The following is a 15,131-nucleotide window of genomic DNA, read 5'->3' as shown; positions in this document are numbered from 1 at the left end:
AATGACTATATCGTGAAATATATTGTTACAGTAAAGTAAAATTACTCAGACTCCCACATCTATCTATTAGTGTTTAGAGTAGGCTCTTACAACAGGTTGGCCTAAACTCAACCATCTTAAAATAACATCTTATAAATATAATGCATTCATTGTAGTCTAAAAACATCCAAGAGCACAATTCTTTTTTTATTAGAAAAATTACATCATAAACCTACCTAGCAGATATTACAGTGATGAGTGTTACTTGTGTAGATTAGTTAGTAGCATGCGACTCTAATGTTGGTAAAATGCGTGGACACCAAAACAGGAATGCAAAGCAATGTGCATTAACTTTGAAGCCAATATATCCAACTGGCTGTTACATAACTCCTTAGAAAGCTTACATGAGTTTTGAACAAGCAGTTTGTGTGTTTTGACAAAAAAAGCAATTTTCCTCACCTTCTTCCCACCCTGCTTTTCCACCATGTCGGTGCTGAGTGGGAAGTCCTCCAGCTGGGGGGTTTTAGAACCCCCACCCTTGGGCATCGTTCAGCTATTGCCACGCCAAACCTCATTCACGCTTCCATCGCATCGTCATCGACCGTCTGTAAGACAGAGAAGACAGGGGGAAAACGCATTAGCACTTCACCACCAATCTCCATTTAGACAATGCACGCAAGACACAATTTCGTTATTTATTTCTCAATTTCGTTCATTTGACTAAAGCATTTTAAAGCAACAGATCTGCAAAATTCACAATCATTTATATACTGCTCTCTTAACAGGGGAATAGTTTTGAAAGCAACAGTTCAATATATAATCATTCACATCCGTACAATACAAAAAAAAATGTAAAAATGGTCAGAAAACCCATCAAAGGTGTTGTTTGACTGAGATTGCTCAAAGGTTTTGTGAAATGAATATAAAGGCTTTTAGATGTTGGTATCAGTGTGTTAGCTTTAAGGATATCTTCAAGCTAGTGTGCACCAAAAGAGTGACAATATAAACATATAAAGCTTGCAGTTTGTCAATTCTGCCTAAATGGATCAACGACATTTCAGTTTCTCATCAAATGCTCTCCAGCATTGGACATGTTACACCTAGGGCTGCACAATATTGGAAAAAAATTGACCTTATATATATATATATATATATTTTTTTTTTTTTGCGATTTATATTGTGATAGAAATACAATTTGACCAGATGACTTAAATAGCTCTATTTAGAAAGTCATTCGGTTAGATTTATTGAGATGATTTTGTAGGACAGTGATATAATTTATTTACAATTAACAATCTACGTTCATAATTAAACACAATGGAGCAAATATTACAGTGAAATAAACTGTGCTTTATGATTTTCTAAGAGCAATCAGGTACAGAAATTTGATTAATCAAAATGTCAAATAAGAAAATTATCATATAATATATTTAAACAAATTAATCGTTATTAAACTTATTTATGTGCTATTTAAATTCTCTTAAATGCTCATACAGTTACAGGACTTAAACCACTTTGCAGATGAGAAACTTTTACTCTATTACAGTTAATGTATTAATGTATATGTATTACATATAATCCCAATTTACATTGCAAATCTTGCAATGTGACTATTGCGAACAAGGTTGAGATTATGCCAACACGTTGAATAAAAATGCACATCTCAAAGCACTAAAGTACTGTTCAAAATTTCAACCACACTGCTCAGTAAAATGCAACTAGATGACATTCACTTTTAATTTGTTCACTTCTAAACATTTCTGGCAATTATAAATTACAATGTTTATATTTTATGACATGCCATGACACAGCAAAAGAAATCTGCTCCCAAGATTTTGAATAAGGGGTGCAACATTAAAATAAACAAAACAAAAAGAAAATATGAATATTACCATTTTCAAACACAAATCCAGCATTTAAATGGCTTCAACCTTAATAAATAGATTATGTAACAGGCTAAAAACATAACAAGGTCACTGTTGCTATGAAATTAACATTTCAGAATTTCAATACAACCAGTCACCACCACAATAAGTTGCCAGTCCCACTGCCAACAAATGACACCATATAATCGCATTCTCTTTGATGATAAGGTAAACCAGTTCACCTGATTAACCATTAACCAACATAAGACAGAGTCTTTTCATGAAGAAAAACAACAATATCAATATGTGTTTTAAATGCAACACTAACATAGCTCCAGAATTTGGATCATTCCGCAAAATGCATTTGATCCAGCAAAGACAAATACTAGCTAACTAGGCATGGCCTGGTGTAAGATTGTGATGGTATGATAACCTTGAATAAAAGCATCACGTTTTCACAGTTTTGTGATTACTGCTTTAAAATATGCTCTTTTTAAATGTGTGTATAAAAAAAAAGACTTTTCCCCCCATTGAACCTAATATATTTTATTTTAAGAAACAATTAAAATATTTTGAAACAGTAGTTTTTTTCTGAAAACTAATAAAAAAAAATAAAAAAGTCTGTATGACTTTATGATATTCTAGCGGTTTTAAAACCTTGACTTTTCTAAACCTCTATAAACCTTGAAACTGGTTATCGTCCCATGGCTACAGCCGAGATATTTACGTTTAGCTTTGACAGTATTTCCATTAGGCCTGCACGATATTGGAATAAAATTACCATCGTGATTTTTTAAAATCTGCAATATATATTGCAATTTGAATACAATTTCACTAGATGAGTTGAATAACTATTTTAAAATAATTTATTGTTTTAGATTGATTGATATGATTGTCTCTTGTATAGGAGAGCATAAAATATAGCAAACAATCTACAAGCACAGATAAATTCAATAAAGAAAAAGATACAAAGGAAATAAACAGCTTTTCTGATTGTTTTTCAAGGAGTCGATCTGTATTCAGGTAAACAGTAGTTTAATAATCAAGCGCAAAATAAAACGACACAGTCTCTGTTTTATAGATAATTCAATAAGATTAATCCTTATTAATGTGTCAAACGGTACAATATCTTGAGCCTGAATGCTTTTAAAACCCTCACACACACATTCAGCGGCCTCAAAAAACACTTGCGAAATGATCAATTATAATCCAGACTCAACATTGTGACCATTGCGAATGATCACACTGTGACATCGATGCTGAAACAATATGTTGTGCATCCCTAATTTCCATACACACTAGGTACTTTCAAATGCTAGCAAAAGTACATCAATGTATAAAAGATCTAAAGTAAAATCTTTTTCCTCCTGTTTGCAGGACTCTACTTGGCCAATCTGAAGCTTATGCACAAAATAGCAGCCGATCCACAGATCAGAGCTACCGGCAAAATGATAAGATGAAGATATAAAAACCACTAAAGTGTCTGAGTGCAGAGCGTGCAAGTGCACTGCAATTCATTAGTACTGCAGGGTGGAGACGACTGCTGCAAGAGATTAGTAGAAAAAAATCAATTCGTTATAGTATTGCGAACTTACTGCACAGACAACAAACGTCTATACAGCTAAAGTTATCGCATCAATGCTGACAAATTGATTTATTTAGAACAAATGCATGGGTTAATAATGCCTGCTAGGCAGCAGAGTCATCTTTTCCCTTCTCATTTGGGAGCAATTTTTACACTGAATGTTCCCACGGCACAAGATGCCCTGTCGCAGTTTCATTCAAACACGGGGTTTTACTTTGAAGACAATCATTAGATTTGCAAAAGATGACATATAAAAGCGGTTTCGTAAAGTGGTTTATTACAACACAGTCTATTATAGATTGCATCACACCCAAATGTTGTGAAAGTGCACATGACAAATGATTTATTCACCCTCAACCGACATCTGGTGGAACTTTACCAAGATTTGCACAGGTAATGATGCTCGGATCGTCTGTGCTCCACCCTTGAACAAATATTTGAACATCAAGGATGAACGTGAAGGCAGTTGGACACTATAATCCACCCTGCACAATGCATCTTTTAGTTTATACTATGTATACACAACAATGCTGTAGTCAAAAACTGAAAACGACCGTTCTATGAACGTCACATTATTAGTAAACATTAACTGCAAGAAACTGATGGCATGCCATTATTGGCGATGGTGTGTATGTAGAATTTGCAGAGTGTGTAATATGCAACTCTAGGCCTGTCACAATAATCAATATATTGAATTAACCCCACAACACGTGGACACAACCTTAATCATTTTTTGTAATGCAAGATATATCGCCCATGCTTAAAAACTCATTTTAGCAACATGTCCGGCTCTACTGGAGGTGTCAATGTCAGATTGGTTAAAAAAACACTGTAGTATTTACTATAAATTCAATCATTCATTTTCTTTTATCTTAGTCCCTTTATTAATCTGGGGTCGCCACAGCAGAATGAACCGCCAACTTATCCAGCACATGTTTTACACATAGCGCATGTCTTTGGACTTGTGGGGGAAACTGTAGCACCTGGAGGAAACCCACGCAAACAGGGGGAGAACATGCAAACTCAGAAATGCCAACTGACCCAACCAAGGCTTGAACTAGCAACCTTCTTGCTGTGAGGTGACAGCACTACCTACTGTGCCACCGTGTCACCCTTACTATTAATGACTATAGTATATTTTCATGTGCTGCCTGAAAACGAAAAATAGATCTGGTAGCGGATATCGCAGCCTCAGTTACTTTCTACCTTTTTCATGTTAACATTTGTTATTATTTATTTATGATATGCGTTTTCACATTCTGTTTCCAATGGCTGATTATTAAATTGTTAAAATGACTAAAATGAAATTAAATATTCTCAAGAATAAAATATGATGTGTTCTTTGTAAGAGTGTACTTGCATCGTGATGATATTATATGTCATTCTGGCATTATATTATGAGTGGTTAAAAATGGTCTTAAATTGACAATAATATCATTTATCAAAATATATTTTGATGTGATATTTCATACAACAAAAAAATTAGATATCATGACAGGCCTACGAATCTCTGCTATTGGTTGTAAAATGAAGCAAATCAACACTTTGCTGATAAAGGGTTAGCAAACACTTGTGCAACAACACACTTCACCATTGTTGTGTGGTTGTTGGCACTTGCCTTTAACCGCCCTAAACAAGTAGTATGCAGACACATAACCAAATCTTTTTCAAAGTCTCGTATTTTTGGTTGTTTATATGTAGGGCTGCACAATATTAGAAAAATCTGACATTGTGAGACATTGGATTCCTAAAGGGCCGCAGCTCTGCATAGTTTTGCTCTAACCCTAATCAAACACAGCTGATCCAGCTAATCAAGGTGTTCAAGACTACTAAAGAGCCAAACTATGCAGAGCTGCGGCCCTCCAGGAATTGAGTTTAAGACTATTGCTTTAATCTCTTTTGATACAATTGTACATTCACAGGCTATTGACCTTATTCTCCGCCGACGAGTGGGCGCTGCCATTTGAATCTTTTTGGCTCGAGACTTCCAGTCTCATTCACTTCCATTAATTTTTAGACATTAAAAACTACTCATTACGCTGCTTGATGTTGCAATTTGATATTTTCTTGTTATATTATTCTACTTGGTCTGTATAGTCATGCAAACATTTGTTTGTAAAGCGAGTAGTTTGACCGTTTTTTGCCATTTATTATTCCTAGTCATTTCTCCTATAGGCGACTGAATCGGAAGTTCTAAGACAATCGCGAAAACAGGCGCACTTCTGCATTTTAGAATAAGGTCAATAAAAACACATGTAAATGACAAACCCTTGCTCTGTTATGGTTAAAAACTTCAATGACTGTGGCTATTGCTCAAATATAATCTCAATTTAACACTGAAGATCCTGGGATGTGACTAATGCAGATGTACAAATTGCGATGTAGAAATCCACTTGTTAAGTGTGACGTCACGCGAAGTGGCTTCTGGGTCACTACGAAATTGTTTGGGGAAACTCAACAAATGGTAATAATAAACGTTTACAAAGCAATGTAATACTTTCGAAAATCACGATCGCAATATCTAATGATCAAAAAGTGAACTAATCACTTTCTGATCATTAGATATTGCCATCGTGATTTTTTTTAAATTGTTAAAATATTGGTCCAAAATAAAAATATTGGAAACAGTACATCATGACTAAGCCCACACGGAATCTGCGAGCACAGAATTCTGCAGATCTTTAGCCCGTCATTGACTGTCTTTATTTACTTGTGTAAATGTGTATAAATTCATATTTATTCAATTTTTAAATTAATCTCAGTAATAATATTGACTAATATAAAAATATTCATATGATTTATTTATAATACAGTTTGTAAAGTAATATTTTCTGTCTTTTAGTAGATATATTACTCGAGAGACCTGCTTTGTTTACCAAATAAAGTGGATCTAAAAGTATAATCTGAGATCTAAAGTAGTTTGTTTGATTCACACTGCCTGGAAAATTATTGGTGTATCAGAGCTGATGTCACTGCAGGATATTTATGAACAGGATGCATTAAGGTGTGCTAAACAAATAGTTTGTGAATTAACACATGTTCTGCACAAAGAATATGAGTTGTTACCCTCGGGGAAAAGGTTCAGAGTACCTTGCTGTAGATTAAACAGATATAAGAATTCTTTTTATCCTATGAGCATTAAGCTACTAAATAATAGTGGTGGCTTAGATTGAAGTATCTGTTTTGCTTATTTACGTGTATATGGAGAGAGGCCGTGTAATTTTTATTGAAATACTTATTTGTTTTTTCTATGTTGTATTGTTTTGTCCATGTTTGTGATGACGGCAGCTGGGGGCAAGAGCCCATGACAAATTTCCCTGACTGGGACAATAAAGTTTTACCTTACCTTACCATATCTAATTAAAATTGTATTGTTAACATTAAATAAAAGTTTCAAAGCTATTGTTTTTTAATTTACATACTAAGTTTTTAGTAACAATACTCCCAAAATAATTATACATCCACAGATTTTTAACAAAATTCTTTGCAGAAATTGTATGGCCCGAGTTATGACTTAACAAGCGGACATCGTGCGGCCCTACCTACTAACACTGGTATTTTTAATGTAAGCCATTTTTAGATTTATGCGTTTTCAGTCCCAAATTGCCATTGTTGTGTAAACAAATAGCCAAAGCACATAGAACGTTTCCTGTTTTTTGGTTGAAAATGTCATGTAAACAATCCCTTAAGGCTGGTTTATAATGCTGTGTGCAATTATAGTTGTGCGTGCTGTTTGTGTAGCTCATTTGAAACGCTAGCTGTAGGCTTTTATAAACCTCTGTATTGAGTTCCTTTGCGGGTGTTTTGTTTTTACTGTATGCTACCTTAATGTACAAGTAGCTAAAACTCGCTCATTCAGAGGCGGGAACTGGTGAACGTGCAACAACTTTATTCATAAGGTAACCACAAAACATCTCTAGCTCCTTCACAGGACTCACCACTTGTAAACACTCGCTCCATCAGGCTCGCGACTCTCAGCACCTTCCACACTCTGCACAGCTACCAAGCCAAATAATCACAGAGCTTGTGATGTCATTGCGACATGTAGCTACACTTTTGAGAGGTGCACAGCAGGCTTTATGACCACGCGAAGGCTGTGCCGAACCATACAAATGCTCTAGATGCAGAAGTATAAATCAGCCTTAAGTATGACATGCATGGCTGTTCACTCCCTGCAACTTTTCCTTCTCTTTTCAATGAAAACTTGCACTTACCACTACCACTGGCACCATAGCAATCTTTCTACAGCGCTCCTATTCAAAGACAGCTATTTATATATCCAGCTAATGTACCACATGGTGCACGCAGGCAGAGAGTAATATGGCTCTTCTGTTATTAAGGCATGTCTCCCACACCCCACAAAGCAGCTCCACACCTCAAAGTGGTCGAAAGGTCAGCCTCTAATAGGCATAAGCAAATGTGGTGTGGAACAGACACAAGTAGGTCGATGCATGTTCCAGAACAATACATGCCCAAACAGGTCCGTTTTCAGATCAAAACAACCACAGACCTGTAAAACGCTCCTATACGCTAGTTGTGAGGTCATGGAATAAGTATGAAATCTTCAAAAACAAAGCATCCAAGTTCCCAAATCCAGTCCTAATGCACATGCAGAACTTGTATATGCATCTGTTCGTGGAATGTGCATTTGTGTGCAGCAACTTGCCTGTGTTCTGCAAGCATTACAGCAGGAAAAAACACATATACACACAGGAACAGCACCCACTGAAGAAACACAATAACATCCATTCCAGAAACACGGCTCATTTCCTCTGCTTTCCACCCCAATCAAAAGCTGCTGCGCATCTGCCATCAGTGTGGGTGCTTGTGTCAGACAAAGTGTTTTTTTGCCTGCAGCCAGCTGTAATTCATCACATATGAGGTCTACTTTTAGCACTGTACTCTACTGGAGCTGGAGCAGACGGCACAAGGCCTAGGCTTAATACTGACATCTCCCTGTATCCGTTTCCTGCTGCACAACCATACAACTGGAGCGAGAACACACACTGTGTGTGAGTTTGTACATACTCCCTGCAGGGGTCTCTCATACTACTGGGACAAGAACGTTCAACGAAGCAAGATTCTATAGAGCAATGGTCTTAATTCCTGGAGGGCTGCAGCTCTGCAAAGTTTAGCTCTAACTCAAACATGCTTAATAGTCTAGTAGTCTTGAACACCTTGATTAGCTGGATCAGCTGTGTTTGATCAGGGTTGGAGCAAAACTGTGCAGAGCTGCGGTGCTCCAAGAATCCAGTTTGAGTCCTATGCTATAGAGCAGGGGTGGCCAATCCTGTTCCTGGAGATCTACCTTCCTGCAGATTTCAGTTGCAACCCTTATCAAACACACCTGTCTGTAATTACAGGGCTCGAAATTGCGACCATTTTGGTCGCATATGCGCCCGAAAATTAATCTATGCGACCTCATAATATATATGGGAGCATTAGTGCGACTGCTGATAATGGTTGTAGTGCGACCTGTTTTGATTTTTTGTAAAAACGTGCTGAATTGCTCTTCCCTGCCGCTATATTGGTTCATATTAGCTGTCATTCACTCAAGGTATTCCGCTGTCAGATGACAGGGAAGGAGCTTTTATGACCACGGGAAATGCAAACGGCTGAAGAGTAAAAACTTAAAGCACACAGGTTTGAAAACCCCCACCTAAAGTTGAGGCGCAGATGAAAGCGATCATGACACGTCACGTGGTGAATAATGATCCGCCAGCTGAGATCAATCGAGTACGCGCTTCTTGGAGAAGGTGCCCGAATCTCCATGTGTTGCATTCACTGCGTGTTCAGCGCAAACGTCCGCTAAAAGTCAGAAGAAGCTCGGCTTTACTAAGTTTACACTGAAACTGCGGCTCATAACAAAGACCGGATTTGCGCCGATGGTTAGCGCAATAATCTTGCGCTGCCTACTTATTAATTGGGTCGGCTGACTCGCCAGCTTTTCCACAAAACACAGAAAAATGAAGATCAGCTCAGACTGAACCTTTAAATTGACACAAACTGAAACCAAAACTTTAAAAGAGTGATAGAAGTGAGACTTTACTTACTTTCTTTTGTCTATTCTTTTTTGAGGTGTATATTATTTATTTATTTATTTACTGATGACTGCTTTGCAGCTTTCATCATTGAACTGAATGATTTATTATAATCTTTTGTTTGTTTTGTAGCAGATATATTATTTATTAAATTGACATGCATATAAAAACAGCAGCACAAAATAAATATTTCTTACTGCAATGCTTCATTTTGGTTTGATGCAAACTATACAATTTTTTTTCATAAAGTAACAGACTTTTTATAGCAGATAACCTACATTCATGCACATTTAAGGCAGCATCATAATGAGAAATGGAATTCATTACTATTATTGTCATTTTCATCATCATTAATATTCTATAATTATTAGACATTCATTTTGGAATTATTGCACACAAATATCAATGTCTTCGCAGCATTAGTTAGATAGTTGTTTCTGGTTTTTGTTAGTCCTATTAATGTTGTTTTAAAATACAATAAATCCCTTAAAAAACAATTTGCAGCTGTGCTCATTCATTTTTGGTGGGTGCTCCTAAATTTTTTCTGGTGCTCCTAAAAAATTTTTGGTGCTCCTAAATATTTGAAGTTGGGAGCACCGGTGCTACCAAGTAAAAAAGTTAATTTCGAGCCCTGAATTATCAAGTGGATTTCAGGTACTAATTAATTGGTTCAGGTGGGTTTGATCAGGGTAGGAGCTAAACTGTACAGGAAGGTAGATCTCGAGGAACAGGATTGAGCACCCCTGCTAAAGAGCATAAACAGTTTTTTGTGTACTAGTATTTATGATACACCAATTGCAAAATGTCCAACACACTGAATCATGTCATACAAATTTTTATATGGTTCCCATCACAATACACCAACTCAAAGCAGATTAATAAAACTATGGCAAAAAACTGTTGCATTTAGAGGAATAGTACTGGGAAATAACAATGGCAATATACAATAATAGTTCTATGAATGCATAATAATTTTGTAATTGACAATCAGCAAACAAAAACAAAAACCAAACACCAGTTAAACAATCCAACAGCAAAGCAATCATATAGCTGCAAATAGACAGATCAGCTGATAAGCGTTGCTTTCAAACCGTTAAGGTCTTCTTGTATGTATTCACGTTTGGTAAAGATCAGTAAAGCAATATAGTGAAGAAAGCAAGAAAAGTGGTAGAAAAATTGGTTACAGCAATTGTGGTCTTTATTAGAGTGATCAGCAGCTTCAAATACAGGTTGAACCAGTTGCATTTTTCACACTAGCTGATGGCCAGATAGACGGGCCTTGTTAGTGAATGGCTGGCTCTGGGTCATGAGATTAATCTGGGAGGAATGCAGGCCTCTCAGTTTGCTGAGGCTGACCCTGGGTCAGCCGACCAGTGCTTAGACAGCTTCCTCCTGCCTGCTGACAGTGCAGTCCTGCCTTTGCTCAAGCGGGAACACAAAGCACCCTCTAATCTCCTGCTTCCACCGGCCCCAACGGCCCTTGTCACAAGCACATGTGCAAACTACATAGATTTCAATAGAAAACAAGGCTGTTGTCTCTGAGAGAAAAACAGACCAATACTACTATAATTACTAACAAAAACAATTGATGAATGATGCGAGTTCACACAAATTTGGAATCATAAGATCTACAAGAGATGGCAGGAATAACTACATGCAAAGCAGGAATGCTGTGTTGTGTTTAAACAAGTTTGTTTTCTGATGCCAGAGATGATGTACACTCCATTCAGGGGCAGATGAGGTAAAGAATATTAGTGATACTTTACTGATTTACAATACAAAATAACTTAAACCCTAAATGACTGATGGCAATGACAGCTATAAGGGTTGTCATCAATGCTCTTGAATGCATTCAACTAGGAGGTGTCAATTTATGACATCTTTTTTGTAGCCAATCACAAACACATCTGTTGAGCATGATGAAAATAGAGCAGAGATGCCCAAACTAGGGCTTGCAGGCCAGTGTTGGTCCATGGTAACCTTTGATTTGGCCCGCCAACCAATCAGATAGGGACTAATGAAAAATAAGGTTGTGGCGAATCCCTCAGAGATTCTAATTTCACATAATCACTTATTTGTTGAATTGCTAAGCTACAAAAAAAAAAGCAAAAATGAAATTAAATGTTTCAATTAAATGTTGTACATTAATCAGATTTTTTAAAGGGTCATGAAATCCTAAAACATACCCTTCATGAGAAAAAAGTTTGGGCACTCTGAAATATACTTTGGAAATAGCGTATACACTTACTGCCACTCTAAACTAGGGTTGTCACGATACTGGAATTCGATACCAATCGACACTGAAATTTTGAGCACATTCTTAAACAGCCCTGATTTGCCATTGTGTTCACGTGCTCAACAGAAATGACTGCAATTGGCCGCGAAGGTCATCAGTTCACAGCTTACTGAGTGCCGATTGGTGCTGAATTCCAGTATCGCGATAACCCTACTCCAAACACTAAAGCTTTCATGCAGATACATTTCAAAGTGGACTAATAATAACATTATTATTGAAACTTTTCGCTCTAAAGCCCAGCCCTAGCACAGCAGGGATGTGAACCTAGTTATTTTGTCAGCACAAGTGATCACATACAGTTATTAAAGCATATCCAGCCATTTCTTGTTGCCAAAACCTATAAACTGTCAGCATGGATGGTGACATATCATGACTCTGCACCTGAACTCCGCTCAAACCAATATTTCTCCTTTCATCGATCAATAGAACCTCTCCTCTCCTCTACTGTAGCTATCCTTTCTCTGTGGTCAAACAGAGGCCATCCCAGTATGTTGCCACAGGAAGCCTCAGTCCAGTCCTTCCTCATTCCTCATACAATCGCTGCTGCACAGTATGACTGTTACGGTCTGCTTTGGTAACCGTGCCTCCTGCTGAGATGAAAGGCCCACAACCCCCTTCGCTCTGCACCAAGGTAACGTAGGGTGCTGTCATCACGTCCACTGGTATTTAGTGCAGCTGTCTCTCAGCAGAAAAGAACTGTGCAGCAGTCAATGTGGAAATTAGTGTCTGTGTGTTCACGTACATCACTTCAGCTCAGGCCTCTTTCACCACGTCTCAAAAACATTTACAAACAAATGAACCAATTAGCTGTAAACGTGCGCTTGTCCCAAGCATAGAGATACATAAATCACTGCTGCACAAATGTCACTTGAACCAAATGGCTTTCCACCAATCAGTGTGGTGAATTTGTTTGACCAAAACCTGCACGGTCAATTTGTTCTGCCTCAAGTCTAATTTATACTTCTGCCCGACTGCACATGAACAGTTGTGGTGGATTGTATACTTGACCCGCTCATTGTTGAACTATTAACTGTAACAACAGGAGGTGAGTCAGAGTAACGGTCATGACACAATTAGGCATGGGCTGCTGTAAGATTGTGATGGTATGATAACCTTAAGTATAACCTGTATAGTGATTACTGCTCTAAAATATGCCCTTTTTAGATGTCTGGGTACAATAACAACATTACCAAAACTTTACCCAAAAGTAGCTTGCAAAAGTAGGTTATTGGACAAAGATTGATGTAGCGGAAAAGCATTGCGTCGCAGAAAAAAAATCTGAGTGACTCCAGATTTGTTCAAGCTGACCCAAGGATTCCAAATATGTAACTTTTTGAGTTGTCGAAAAACGGTGTACGAATTTGGGCCAAATACCAACATTTGTTTGTTTTCAAGGCTGTAGCGCCACCTTTGGTAGAGTCTTTGGATCGAAGTAGTAGTGAGAACTACTACTATCTGGCAAAGTTTAAAGCCTTTAAGCCTTATGGTTTGGCCTGGGCAATTGGCAATTATGGCAAAAATAAAATATTAATAATAATAATAATAATATTAATAAAAGTCCTAACAAAAACTATAGTGTGCTTCTCGCTCGAACCCCTAAAAAACAAAACAACTGTAAATATATCGTAGGAATTCTGTTTGCAAACCGTGGTAAACCTTAAAACCAGTTATCAACCCATTCCTAGACGCAACATTGGTCAAAACGTTTGCTTTTAGTACAATTGTGTAAATGGGTAATTTAGACTATATTTTATTTATCCAAGCTATTTGCATGCTTTATACGAAAACCATATAAACAATAGAAAATTAAGAAATAGTTTACTTAAAAAGTCTTGGACAACCGGTACACAAGCTATGTATGTAGCTACTTAAAAATCCTTAACAACTTAAAATCAGGTGGCTGTTTTATAAGCTTAAAGATGTTGACACACAAATTCACATTCAGATTAATATCTTCAGATGCGGAGTTGTACGTGACATTACAAAAAGTTGTCTTGCACAGCATGCACACATGCAAACTCTGCCAACACTGCGATTTGCAAACTCAATAAAACTTCTGTGAACATTGAATATAATCAAAAACTAAAGAATACACAAGACATTTCGCTTGTAAAGTATTCAATGGGGGAAAGTGTAACAGTCAATATGGCGAATGAAGCCCCGCCTACTAATACAGAAGCCAATCATAAACTGTAGACTGACGTTTCGCCAGGGAACAAGCTCGTACCAGAAGTGTGCTTTTACGACAGTTTTTGTGGTGGACAAACACACTGGAATCTCAGTGAATATTTGCTTTACAGACAAAAGAAAAATATCAACATAAAGCTTGAAATCTGTGCTTTCATATGAACCAACTACACTTGAAAAACAAAGCTTTTTTATTGTAATCTGCATGAAACTAACATGAGGAAGGCTACAGTCCGTCCTGTCAAACGCACGTCACATGACAGCAGCAACTTCTCAAACACCCACAAACCTCTAAACAAAGTGTTGCTTTAATTTCTGGAGCTTTTCCATTAAAACCAAGTTGTGAATTACTTCAGAAGAGTAGTGCGATCAGACAATCATTATCCAGAGGATGAATAGTTTGTTGAACATGTGCTGTGATTTTGTTCCTTTCAAGTGTGCATACGCATTAGCTCGGGCAATCAGAAAATATGCAGATTTTGTTTGATTCGAATGTTTAGAAATGAAAGTTATGAGACAGTTGTTGTTTAATTTCATTGCTCATTTCAAATATGTAATGTATTCGTAAGCTTGGCTAAAAGTTTTGGAGAATTTGATGTTTCCATAAAGACAGAATGTCTGAGCAGTGTGTTTTAAAGATGGCCAGTGAGTGAAATGTCTTGCTTTAAAAGGGACAAATTCAGCCCTCACGTGAAATACTCAAATGCGCTAACTATATTTTGCCAAAGAAATGTGACCACACACACATTAAGCATAAGTAAAGTGTTAACGATCATAATCAGAACCATGTTTTGAAGGTCAGTTGTGAATCGGTGTAATCCGGATGCATCAGAAATGTGGAGACGTGTGGGGTGTACCAAGGGCCATGATGGAGGCTTGATGGTTCCCAGGTGTTGCTGAGAGCAGCTTAATGAACGGAGCTCTGAGGCGTGGTACTGTAACAGCCTATTTACATTTCATATAAGAGCGGCCGTGGCGGAGAGCCCTGTTTGGTGTGCAAATAGAGCACTGCAGAGGCCAGCCGGGCCCACTGCCGTTTCCAGGCAACGGTGGGATGGGGTTGGCTGAGCAGCCCCTGACCCACACCAATTCATTTGATTAGAGGCTTTTGTGCAGAGAGGAAAGAAGACAAACAAGTGGAGGAGAGAGGCGGCAGGCCGCGCTTTTCTTCCTGCAGT

At 37.5% G+C, this 15,131-nt stretch overlaps 1 protein-coding gene across 4 annotated transcripts in view; it reads right to left on the bottom strand.

Moving 5' to 3' along the window:
• Positions 1–15,131, bottom strand: part of ankrd11 (ankyrin repeat domain 11) — a 208,060-nt gene that overhangs the window by 39,819 nt on the left and 153,110 nt on the right. For all 4 annotated transcript variants that reach the window (XM_005166577.6, XM_005166578.6, XM_009303497.5 and 1 more), the window contains exon 3: positions 439–584. In XM_005166577.6, coding sequence (XP_005166634.1) covers positions 439–525 — 87 coding nt within the window. In that variant the 5' untranslated portion in view covers positions 526–584. The remainder of the gene's footprint in view (positions 1–438; positions 585–15,131) is intronic.

This window comes from Danio rerio, chromosome 7 (genome assembly GCF_049306965.1).
Source record: "Danio rerio strain Tuebingen ecotype United States chromosome 7, GRCz12tu, whole genome shotgun sequence".
Taxonomy (NCBI): Eukaryota; Metazoa; Chordata; class Actinopteri; order Cypriniformes; family Danionidae; genus Danio; species Danio rerio.
The sequence above is the reverse complement of the archived record's forward strand: the minus strand, read 5'-3'. Positions and strand labels throughout refer to the sequence as shown.